The sequence below is a fragment of the Vespa velutina genome, chromosome 1 (genome assembly GCF_912470025.1).
Source record: "Vespa velutina chromosome 1, iVesVel2.1, whole genome shotgun sequence".
In the NCBI taxonomy this organism is placed as follows: Eukaryota; Metazoa; Arthropoda; class Insecta; order Hymenoptera; family Vespidae; genus Vespa; species Vespa velutina.
This window is the reverse complement of record NC_062188.1, coordinates 15,861,129-15,874,182: the sequence shown is the minus strand read 5'-3', so window position 1 is coordinate 15,874,182 and position 13,054 is coordinate 15,861,129. Positions and strand designations below refer to the sequence as shown.

Below are 13,054 nucleotides of genomic sequence, written 5' to 3'. Positions count from 1 at the left end.
ATTTTTTCTTATTGCCAACTAATCGATCCTAACTTTCCTCTTCCAATTTCGCGGCAAATTAATCGCGGCGAGCGTCTGCGATATGGATTACAAAAAAAAAGAAAATGAATCCAAAGAGAAAGAAAAAGAAGGAGAGAGAGAGAGAGAGAGGAAGAGAGAGAGAGATGAAATTCCGTAGACGAAAACTTTGATTATGCTTCGATAATTTCCTTGTTTTGTTCGTATCGACCGACCTTCTCCATTTTCCATTGGGCGCTCGAATTTCTTGCTTATTCGGGATGAGAACGAACGAACAAACTCTAGCAAGCCGTTCCGCTAGGTAGGTTGGTAGGTAGCTGCTTCGAGAAGAATTCCAGAAGTCTGGAATTTCGAAAGTGGACGCTCATTAGCAGGAAAGTTTCTCTTCTTTGCTTCGAATCCAAGTCCTTGGCGGAACTGTCGAAAATAATCGTATCTTTCGGGGATTATCATGGCGGACTTCGGATGAACTTTCGAGAAAATACTATCATCTATAAGAGAAAAAGAAAAAGGAGAAAGAGGAAAAAAAAAAGAAAGAAAAAAGAATAAGGATAAAGAAAGTACTCATTGGTAGACGTTTGAAGGTAAAGTGCAGATATACGTATTCTCGCGCTCGACTTCCTTTTTCTCTCACGGTTATCCAAATTATTCCGATCTTTATCTTTTTTCCCGTACGTATAAACGGGATCATTCTTTTTCCATTCCTTTTCATTATATTATATTATCCAACATTTAAAAATAAATGAGATAATCGGATAATTGTGTAATATGCGATACCGTATGAAAAAATTTTCTTTTACCCGTAAGAAATTGATTATTAAGAAAAGGAAAGATAACGAAAAGAAGATATGATAAATTAGAGATTTAATCTGTAATTTATATCTATATTTATATTTATAGTTATCCGGGGAAGTGACGTATGCAGAACTTTGCTTGGCGAGGCCAACCACCCTATCAACTTTGGGAACAGACACGAAGCTAGCGAATTTAGGAAGTGTTACCGGTCTCGGAGGTCTTCAGGGATATGGAAGCGGTGTTATCGTCGGCGGAAAATCGTACGCAAAGGAGGCCACGGTATACGCTTGCATAGACCACAGCGCGAGGCCACCGAAAATAGACACGGTGAAGAGTACATCTTCATGCGGTAGTACGCCGCTCTCGACGATGAGCGGACTTCTGCATGATTCAACGGTGACCGGAATGACTGGTATCACCGGATTGACCGGTACTACGAGCAAGCATCCAGCAAGGGAAGTCGTCACCGTTCGCACGCCACTTATTTCGAGCCAGGAAAGCTGCGTATAGGGACGCGATTCCGACGCGCTCGGCGTTAACGAATATTACGTCTGATATGGCCGCGTCGCATCCCACGCCAATGAGTCTCCTCCGAACCAGGAGCCGTTCAAATACATACCGCAAATTGCTACAACAGGTATGCCAGTAGCCAACCACACGACACATCTTCTTATATTCTTATTAGTCACATTCTTTCTCCGTGCGTCGTCTAAAATTCATTCCCAGCTCTTTCTTAACAGAGAACGATTTTATCCCCATCCAATCTTTCCCTTCCCATTTTTCTTCTGATTCTAATATCTTCGGCATTATGACAATGACGACGACGACGACGATGACGACGATGACGACGACAATGACGACGATAATGACGACGATGATGACAAATCTATTTCACGTTACATCGATCCCAAGATTCTTTGATAATCTTGCGTGCCTAATGTACACGCCTATTAGCATAGGTACATACTTATGTCTCTTTGCCTAAATTAATTAATTAAAAAAGAAAAAAAAAAAAACGAGATATAAATGCTATGGAGAAATGTTGATAAGAAGATGATTTTTAGATCGGTTTCTCGTTCAATTTTCACGAGAGATCAAAGCCCGTTTTTTGCGCGACTCGATATGCTTTTTTCGTTTTCGCCGCAACAACGAGGTCGATGACGACACAACGACGACGACGACGACGACGACGACGACTTAGACTATTACAACTATGACTACGACTACGACTATGACTACGACTACGACTACAACGATTAAAATGACGATCGTCGCCCTTCATTGGACGCGGAAAAAACGCGATATTTGAAATTTGCGGACGGACGTGCTGTCCTATCGACTGATGACAAACGCGCACAACGTCGAAACTGGCACGGAAGCGACGCGGTCGTTCGCACGATAGATACCTATATATGTATGTATCTATATAAATGGTATATGCAGAGATGAATTTTCTTATTTGGAACATTTTGCGATCGGTAAAACTCGGCGCCGTATGTTACGACGTGTATCGTACGCACGAACGTTAACGGGTGTCCATTATCGTACGAATCTATCAATCTTTTTCCGCGTATATCCAAACGCGAATTTTGTAAATATCTTGTACATAACGATGCGACGAGTGAGGGGATGAAAGAAAAGTTTAATTGTATGACGAATAACAAAGACAGGGACGAAGGACTGTCGTCGATATAGTTCTCTTCGCGACAAGACAAATATGGACGAATGTAATAACACGTCGCGATCCGATGCAAATTGGTACGTTGGAAATTTTTCCATGACAATAATTTCTTTTCGTCGATCACTCTTAACACATTGTCCAACTCATACCCGCATGTTTCTACGCGTTTCTCAATGCCGCTCGTTACGTTTACTCCGATCGACTTATTTCTCGATCGATCATTAAATTTTTACACACTCGAATCTCAATCGACTTCGTTAGATAAAAAAAGAAAAATAAGAAAAAAAAAAAGAGAAAAGAAAAAGGAAAAAGGAAAACGAAAAAAAAAAAAAGAAGAAAGAAAAGGTAAGAAAGATTTGCTCTTTCACCGACTCTCTCGACTGCTCGCGACTGAATTACGTCAATGTACACAAACGATATTCGTATAGTGCGAAAAGGACGTCGAAACGAGGACAAGTTCCTTCGTTTTATTCACCTTTATCCATTGTAATATATATTCTCCTCCGATGTACAGCGCCAATATTTTTTCAAAGTGCGCGTAAGCGATACCTCCGCGCGATGTGAATTGAGCAAAGAGGCGATAATTACGGAAAGAAAACGAGTGTATAATTAATAAACGTTCGAAGTAAATTTAAGCAGAGCAAATATAAAGATATATTATATATATATATATAAATATAAATATAAATAAATATATATATATATATATGTATATATATATATATGTATATATATATATATATATATATATGTATGTATGTACATGTATGTACGAATGTGCGCGCGCGTGTGTGTATGCGAGTATGCATGTATACATGAAAAGCAAATGCGAAATTATATTATCGGTGGAGTGCCGATCCTTCCGACATATAATTCAAAATACGTGTACTGCTGGTATTGAAGATTAAGTGAAACATCGATTTTACTTAAAAGCTCGTTTCGTATAATAATCATGTTATTCTCATTTTCTTCCATCTCGAAGTTTCGCCGAAATAATCGAAGAGATATGCGATTATTGATTCATTGAATTATTTTGTCCAACTATTCATCAGGATAATCGGTGCTCCACTATATACATATATATTTATTCCACGTGCGTGCGAATGCACGAAAGACTATCGAGATATTTGCGAGCGAGTACGAGCCAGTACGAAGGCAACAAAGTATAACGAGTTTATCTTCGCCAGTTTTTATATTTTTCATTCGACATCGATACCTCGTAATTTTTTTCCGTCGGCCTCTTTTTAATGATAATATCATCGTACGCTTACTGCAAAGCTTCGAACTTTTGAATACGTCTATCTTTAGAATTCGATTAGTTCGATTAATTCGAGTTTGAATTCTTCGAATAGTTTCTATCGACTCGTCCGAAGAATCGATCTCGTTATTTCTTTTTTTTTTTTTTTTCTTTTTTCTTTTTCTTTCTTTCTTTTCTTTTCTTTTCTTTTCTTCTCCCCCATAAATAAATCATTTAACGTGTATCATTATCGCTATGCACAATATGGAAAGGGAACAAGGCGAAAATATTTTTCATCGTAACTTGTCACAAACATTTCAATATTTTTGGTTTACCGCGATAGATCGTAGGAACAAGAAGGAAACCGATGAATATGCAATGTAATGCGGAGTCAGTGTGCATACAGTTTAAAAGGGATCAAGAAAATACACGAGATGACAACCTACCCACGTACATCACTAAATTTCGTTTCATTGCCTTTTATCTGGGAATAATTTTAATACTAAAATATTATTCCTCTTAACGCTCAAAAAACACTTTGAATATTCCGGACTCCTTTATCGTTGTTCGGACTATGAAAAGGAAACGCTGAATATGCAATTCAAAGAAAGCCGATGTGTACGTCTGCATGCGCGCTTGCGAAAAATATAGAGGGAGAAAAGGAACGAGATACATAAAGAGAAAAAAAAAGAGAGAAAGAGAGAAAGAGAGAGAGAGAGAAAGAGAGATAACGAGAAAGAGAGAGAGAGAGAGAGAGAGAGAGAAACTAAGGTAAAGATCGAAAGATTGCTACGTGTAAAAATGATTTTAAATGACGTTACACTTACATAGGTATATGCATACTGCACGTATAAATACATATAGTTAAACTAGATATTGAACATTAGATTTAAAAATAATTACTATGCGCTGTTAGTCCCTGTGAAAATGGCTGGGAATTATTAAAGGTCGAAGAGATATGAGAAACTCGGCCGCTAACGTCCCAACTATATTTCTCGGAGTTGAAAGTTCCAGAAATAGAGTCACTAGGTCGACGAAGCCAGGCTTCATTCGCTTTTTCATCTCATCAATGTACTCAACGAGAGATTGATTTCAAAAGAGATCACCGGTTCTGAACAGCCGTAACCCATTTGCCAAATCATTTTGAATTTAAAGGTCAATTTCGAAGAACGCTTATGAATTTCTACGTAAATACCTATGAATATGTGGCATACTGAACAAAATCGTAACTCGCGGTATCGTAAAAAAAAAGTGACAATACTTACCTGACATTTGTTGATACAAGCGGATAATTGTGTTTCTTCTCTCTTCGTCCATCTCTTTATCTTTCTCTCTCTCTCTCTCTCTCTCTCTCTCTCTCTCTCTCCCTCTCTCGTTTTTTCTTTTTTTTTTTTTTCTTTTCTTTCTGTCTATCTCCTTTTTGTTTTTGCGCGAATTCGCGTTATGAATGCGATCATTTGTGTCCTTCAGTTTTTGTTCCTGCGTTTCTAGGATTTATACGAATCGAAAGAGATCCTATAATATGTTACACTTTTTTGTAACATCCACGGACGAGTATTATTATTCTCTCTAACAAACTACATTTCCACGGAGCGTGTTTGTCACGATGTTATCATTACTATTATTCATCCTTATCGTATGTCACACACTGTCGTCCTTAAATTAATAATTTTTCTACGCGAAAGCTGTGCGCAACGGCATAGATTTTTTATATAATTATACGTCAAAGTTCGTCTACGAAGCGAAGACGCGTGCATGAGTGCGTGAGTGTATGTGTGAGAAAGAGAGAGAGAGAGAGAGAGAGAGAGAGAGAGAGAGAGAGAGAGAGAGAGAGAGAGAGAGAGAGAGAGAGAGAGAGAGAGATAACTGGTAAAAGAAGAAAAATAAAAAAAAATAGTCGTTCGAAACGTGCGTCCACGCACGAAATTTTGCGCTTCCGTTTACGTTTCCCAATGTCCGAATTGAACTCTCGACGAGTGAAACGTACGTGCGCTGAAAATTGAAATTACGACGACCATATTATGTGTATTTACAATAATTATAGATCTCTCTCTATAAATATATACACATCAGCATAATCCGAATAAACGTGTTGATATGAAAAGCCATGTTGATCATCGCGGTTTAGCTATCGGCCGCTTTTGCAATGACGGATGTATCAAACATGCTTTTAATTTTGTCTATATAGATCACTTTAATTCATTTCCAGTTATTTCAGTAGTTTGATCCTAAAATGCAACATCGGCCGTTGGCTTAACATACCTTATTTCTTTTTACCTATATTCACAGCTTTAACTTTTCACATAATGTCTACTTGAAGGCTAAATATTTTTTATTACGTCTAGAGCTGCAAATACGCGGACGGCCATCGCAGGACAACTCACATCGGTAGGTAAGTATATTCTTACGACGTGGGGGATCTTTTTATGAGTTGCGAAAGGAGGACGGCTAGAATAATGTCTCTATTTTGCCTACGATCGCAATTGGCAACGCAAGCCGATCAATGAAAACACCTGGAACATTCTACGAAATCGAAGTAATGTAGAGAGAAAGAATATTGAAAGAGGGAAAGTACTGTCGATACACTGTGTAAGGTCGTTGCACCGATCCGTGCACGAACAAGAAATTGTAGAAGAAATAATATAAAGAGGAGGTACGGTCAAACGAGGCTATTTGAAGCGTTCATGGTTAGAAGTGTAAGGCGATATGAATATGGGAAAGGGCACTGTTATGGAAATGTGGATTTTTAAAAGAACCACGAGAGAAAATACGGGAGACGATAGTAGGCGAACGAGAAGGAGGGAAGGTACGAAAAAGGGCGTACTTTTAGAGACTTGTGAATTTTTCACAAGGATAATACGGCTCAGGGTAGATCCTGCTATTAGGCGAAAGGAAGGACAAATTTTCTTTTCTTCTCGACGCTATACGCGGCAAACGAAACGATCCAGGTCGAAAGGGAAGACGGTAAAGCTTTACCTCGACCTTTACTTATACTATTGTCCTTACGTATACCATATCCATCTGTCAACCTTCGTCGATGTTAAAAAAGCAAAGCAAAAGGAATATATCGTGAACATACTTTTTATTTTTCTCTCTCCCTACTAACCCCACTGTAACCTCCACACCACCCCCATAATCGTTCAATTTATATAGCGCTAAGTGGAGCCGCTTCTTCCCCGTCCGATCACCATTACTCAAAGTAAGCGAAGGAGCTTTTTCTTTTAGTGCCAAAGCAGATATCGATAGGTAGAACCTTCCTTCGGGTAATTAAGTGCTTTCCAACCATTAGTCAAGCTAAAGCCTCCCTCGCGCTCGATCCTCGATAACGAAGACGGCAGCACTCGTGATCTAATCGTACTTTAATTACACAGAATTCGAGTAACAATTGAAGCCGTTTCATACTACTGACTGACTAACTAGATATATCTTATGAGTCTTCTATTTCCTCTCTGCATCGAGAAAGCAATAAACCAATGATTATATATAATACAAAGCAATTCGAAAACTACAAGAAATAAACTACAATGAACGAATATAAAAGAATATATGTATTTACGTAAATACGCGTTTTTGTTATCCGTCACCATCAACCTTCTCCATCTTCTCGTTATAAGTGGATTCGTGAAAATCAAACTTTTTCCAAGATAATGATAAATCGATCGACCCTACGATAAATTATCGTCGAAAGTTAGCCGCCAACGAGAACGAGAGGATGACGGGACGGACCGATGACTCTCTTTGGGACCTCTTTCTCTTCGTAGCCTAAAACCGTCGTTTCGGTTCCGTCGATAATGTTAATAAATTCAAGAGAATTCGGCCGAGCTCGTAGCTACGATGAAATACGTCGGAGAAATTTGCGTGAACGAGATATCGATCCGTCGAGCATCGAACAGTCTTTTCATGCCAGTCAGTCGGCCGACTGCTGCGCCAGCGAAGGTCCGCTTCGCTCTTCGGATACGCATCGCAGCGTACCACCGATGACGCCTAATTGCATAAATAATTCAACGGACACGGCCGCTGCAGTTATAGTTATTGTCCGGGTATAACGAAGCGTCAGACTGTTATTCATCGGTTAGCTCGTTAGTTCGAGCGGATCCTCTCGAAAACTTTAACCACTCGATTTTTCTCACCTTCGAACGATCGTAAAACGTTCCTAAAAGAAAATCAAATTATTTTCTCATCGATCATGAAAATTTTTCTTACCCTAGAGAACTTTGCAATCCTCGTGACTGCCAATACTATCATAGATATATAATACTCAAATCGAAAATAATTTCGTATATATTCGAGTATAATAGACGTTAAGATCGGAGTCAAGGAGTTTTAGCGACTTATTCACGGATAGAATTTATCTTACTCCATCGAGTTTGGAAAGATCGACTCAAGAGTATTTTCAAGTACCCTCTTGTCTACGGAGACGAGAAGTTTCTGCTCGTGACGTCCCTTAAACGTTTCAGATGAGCTTTCAGGGACGAGACGTCATACGAGTAATCGCTCGTCTCTTAGTTATCGTCGAAAACGTTTATCGAGAAGACTATTTATTTCTTTGACGCCGTCGTCGTCCTAACGTCGTATTCGTCTTATCTCTCGTATAATAACCTATCAAGAAATTACCATCTTTGTTCCAAGGACTTCGGAAGAAAGAAAAAAAAAAAAAAGAAAAAAAAAAGAAAGAAAAGAAAAATTGATGACGAAATAAAGACACCCGTGTCGAGGAACACATGAGTCAGGAGCAATGGATGGAGAGGTTGGTGGAAAGGTATAATTCGTCGAAACATTAACAGAAGGAGGATAAAGTAAGAGTGGCTTTTTTTTTTCAAAAACTTTTTCAGGACTCCGTACGTAATGGCTGAAGTGGAGGACAAATTTTCTCTGGAGTATTTCGCGGGTCACGATACATGACACTGGACGTGACCCATTACCGTACAACGTATTTATTCTTCGTGAACCAGGAAATGGAGTATTAGTGAGAATAGTAGGAGACAGGTAGACAAGGAAACAGAGAGAACAATGTAGAAAGTAGGTACACGAAGGTAAAAATGGACGACAAGCCTCGGAGTACGAAGTCGAATAGGCACGGTCATACGTGGTTACGCGTACTACATACATACATACGTACATACATACATACATATATACATTAATACATACATACGTTGACGCTATGGTACTTTATAATTCCATTAGACTAACTACTTCCCGACTGTTTTTCAACTACGAAAGTACACGAAACAAGGTAGGACGATTTTAAAATATTCGACTATGGCTTTCGCTTTGGCTACACTTTTCAGTTCACCTTGCGTTACTTTACGTTAACTATACTCATCGAGCAAACTATAATAACAGTAAAAAGGGAATAAGGAATACGACTACGAAAATTCACGATCGATAAAACTTTGGGGATCTTTACTCTCACACATAACCGCTTAAATCGGCATGAAACCGCTGATAACCATAAGTACGAGTATCATATGCATATAGCAAAATGGAGCAAGGTAAAATACAATCTGCAAAGTGATCGAACGGTATAGATTCATTGAGGATAAAAGGTGAGTGGATAGAAATATGCGGTTTTGTGGGAATTCGAAACCAACGAAGAGAATTCTAAAATGCTCTTCTCTACGCTATTTTAGAACTGGTTCGTCTATCTGGACGATTGTTTTCCACTTGGCTTTACCGTGCAACTTCCATTTCCCTGAGCAGGTTTCTTCGCACGGAAGCATCTTTAGTGCCAGACCAAAAAGTGCTTCGATTTTTCTCAAGAATTTTTCTGCGAGATAAACTCGAAACAATGTCACTTCAAGCTTTCTCTCTTCTCTCAAAACTTTTATCGATCGAAAAGCTTTCCTTTCACATTTTTTCTTACGATCACCTTTACTTTTCCTTTTCAAACAAGGAGGAATAAGTATTTTCAAAAATTCAAGATAATAGACATTACAAAGAGAAAAGAAAGAAAGAAAGATATAATGAAGAAGAAATATAACAATAAAAACGTAGTAACGCTTTAATATTATTAATAACTAATATATAAACGAAAGAAAAAATCGAATCATTCGGAATCAATTGGAATCAATCAAATCAAACGCGCAACATATCGCTCGATTTCGATGATTGGACATATATATATATATATATATATATATATATATATATATGTATGTATTTTACGCAAGTTATGTAAAATACATTATGTATATATATATATATATATATATATATATATATATATATATATATATATATATGTATTTTACATAACTTGCGTTAACTTACATATAACATCTAACAACATGAGTTTATATTCGCACGTAGAAAATCATTTACATGGGACGACTGGCTTGGCATGTCTGAAAAGAGACGACGAGTCAACAAAAGCGAGAGTATGGAGGATGTAAAGATCGATTCGGTTGGTCCGCGCCTCGGAAGAACGCGTTTTCTTTCGTCTCTCTTTCTCGCCGAAGGCCATAATCCCTTTTCTAACGGGCGAAAGGTAGAGAATCGCTTTCAGAGAGTATCATTCTATGTTCTTTCTCGACGAGGACGAAGACGGTCTTATTATTAAGTACTCGCATTGTTCCGCTCTAGTCGTCTCGTTTTCTACAGCGAAATCGTAGTACATCTTCGAAGGCTTCTACCCGCTAAATGCTTACATTCATCGTAAAATTTTAACGGTGCAAAAGGTACGAATAAAAAGAAGAAATACGAGAGGGAAACAAGATGATTTTATCGTTCACCAACGCTTTCTCTCTCTCTCTCTCTCTCTCTCTCTCTCTCTCTCTCTTCTATCCTTCGCGTAGAAGCTAGCATGAAAAATCTAACTTCTCTTCTCGTTTCCTCTCTCTCTCTCTCTCTCTCTCTCTCTTTCTCTCCCCCTCCCTCCCTTTTCGTTTCTATTCCCTCTTCTTCACCCCTTCCGCTTACGAGAGCTCGAAGCAGCTCGGTATTTGCGCGAGGCAGCCCGTGCGACTCTCGTGTCGTTTCCTCTGACAAGTTATCGTGGCTAGAACCTGCGAACGACGTCTCTCGAAAGGTATCGGTTATTTTGAAGGGATAAATCCTATTTCTCGAGGCGTACTGACCCACCTTCCTATACCCGTTTTCTCCTCGTTTTACCCGATTTACTTGTAATCTTCGCCGTATCGAACTCCACAGGACTGTTGTGAGAAAATGTATACGTTATTCCGACATAATAACTATGTATCATTCTAGATATCGTCGTTGAAAATAAAATATTCTATTCGTTTTATAAAGGAAATATAAATAATATATCTATTTATAAATTAATTTCATTTCCATATCTCTTTCGTTATGGTAATTATTTATAAATGTTAAATCGTTACATTTTCTATTTATAAAGTAAAAGCTTACATTTTCTATTTATAAACGATAAATAAGTTTCTTCTATTTCTAATTTACTCTTTATGCTTTTGATATAGAAATTGTTAAAATAATATTATTTTGTATATTTTTGATGCCATTAAAAAAAGAAATTCTATAAGGGATGTAAATAGAAAAAAAAAAAAAAAAAAAAAGAAATGAGTATTCATAAAACGGAAATTCGTAAAGCTCGAACGACTTGTATCTATACGTAATGATTCCCGATTCAATGCGAGCTTTTGTCGGAATCGAAAATGGCATTTTAATGGTACGTTTCTTCGCTCTTCAGGAACTTCATTTATCGTTAAAATAAAAATCGTTCGATAGATTTTACATATTTCATTTCTTTTTCTTTTTCTCTTTTTTTCTTCTTTTGCCTTACGTCACGCGTTAGAATGAAACGTGACGATTAATGATTAAGTTTTCATTTCTTTCCGAAAATCGTCATTTTCACAAATTTCTAAAACTATTCACTGAGGCTAAACTATCATCGGAGATATTCAGAAGTGAGCTAAAGTTCAATTACCGTACTGAATCGAGTTCTCTAGAAAAGTTCTATCGATATAAAGCGAGTCGCCAACGCGATACGATCGAAACTTTCGAACAAGATAAGTTTTCTGCAAGTATAGATACAAGTGGAAAAGGGAGAGAATGGTATGCGAAGGAACGGAGAAAAAGAAGAAAGGTTGGAGAAGAAGAAGGACAGGATAGCCTTCGCTTATAGAACGTGTGCGAAGGGCTATATCGACTTTGGTAATACCAGGGAATCGTGGCGTATCTTGGCTCCCTTTCCGCACCCTTTCGTCCTATCTTTTCTTCTTCCTAGCCCGTCCTATCCTGCCACGGCCGAGCGGATAGCCGCCTCGAGAAATTAAACTTACCCGCTATCCAATAGCTTTCTTTCTAGTTTAAAAGCCACCGAGGAAAAGAAGAAAACGGATTGCTTGTCTTCGAAATTGTCTCGAACATCTTTCCTTGGTTCCAGTTAGTCCTCGCTTCATATGTCACGTTCTTCTTCAGAAGAGAACGTGTTTCTTCGACAACGTAAATCGTCGTAGGAAAATACACAAAACTTTCGACGATCTTCCTTGTCCGTCCTTAAAATCTCTTTACCTTTATCTTTACCTTTACCTTTACTTTTACAGTTCTCTTTTCTCTTTTCTCTTTTCTCTCTTTTTTTTTTTCTTATTTTTCCTCCTTTTTGGTTTTCCTTTATCGTTATTCACTCTACCGTACGCTCCTCTTTCGGCACTTTTCATCAAAGATTTGTAATGGAGCATTATTATGTGGAATATATCAGAGCTCCTCGCGACCTTATCCTCCTCGTTATAAGTCAAGAATACCGAGGAGAACGTTCGTTCTCTTCTTGGCCGGAATTCTGAATTTCATCTTTCACGTCTTACGAGCAATGCATTTCTTGGGGATTCGATCGGTTTTATTCTTATTTCAGGGTAACCCCTCGCTTCATGTTCCGGCATGTTATCACGATAGATCCTCTTGGCATCTTGCCATCGTTCGTGGAACATTGCACCGCTCTATCATACTCCATGCGGCTGGTAACGTTCACTTCCGAAAACCGCGAACACTTTCTCTCTCTCTCTCTCTCTCTCTCTCTCTCCCTCTCTCTCTTTCTCGCCCTATTCTCCGTCTCTCTTCCTTTCTATATCTTTTTCTTTCTCTATCAATCAACTTTTCTGTCTTTTGCACGTAGTATACTTTTCTTGAATAAAGGTAGAAAAGAAAGAATGATTTTTTCTTTTTTTTTTTTTGCAAAACCTTTCGAATCTAAACGCGATACGCTTACCTGCCTCTCTTGTCTTTTGTTCGCTACGAGAATTCGAAGGAAAATACCGAAAGCGGTGCTCGTTCGAGGACACTCGAAAAAGCCGATAGTACTGCAGATGATTCCAATAGCTCGAACCTACGGCGTTGACCATCGGCGAGAA

The 13,054-nt window shown here is 38.3% G+C and overlaps 2 protein-coding genes across 7 annotated transcripts in view; both read left to right on the top strand.

Moving 5' to 3' along the window:
- Nucleotides 1-8,751, top strand: part of LOC124953690 (nephrin-like) — a 179,187-nt gene extending 170,436 nt beyond the window's left edge. For 5 of the 6 annotated variants that reach the window (XM_047505484.1, XM_047505492.1, XM_047505475.1 and 2 more), the window contains one exon: nt 919-8,751. In XM_047505484.1, the coding sequence (XP_047361440.1) occupies nt 919-1,323 (405 nt within the window). In that variant the 3' untranslated portion in view covers nt 1,324-8,751. The remainder of the gene's footprint in view (nt 1-918) is intronic. The other variant, XR_007102300.1, reaches the window with a different exon arrangement.
- The window catches only part of LOC124953685 (dynein axonemal intermediate chain 3-like), a 28,297-nt gene continuing 16,631 nt past the window's right edge, over nt 1,389-13,054 (top strand). Inside the window, exon 1 of the mRNA XM_047505439.1 lies at nt 1,389-1,450. The gene's annotated coding sequence lies outside the window, so the exon portion shown is untranslated. The remainder of the gene's footprint in view (nt 1,451-13,054) is intronic.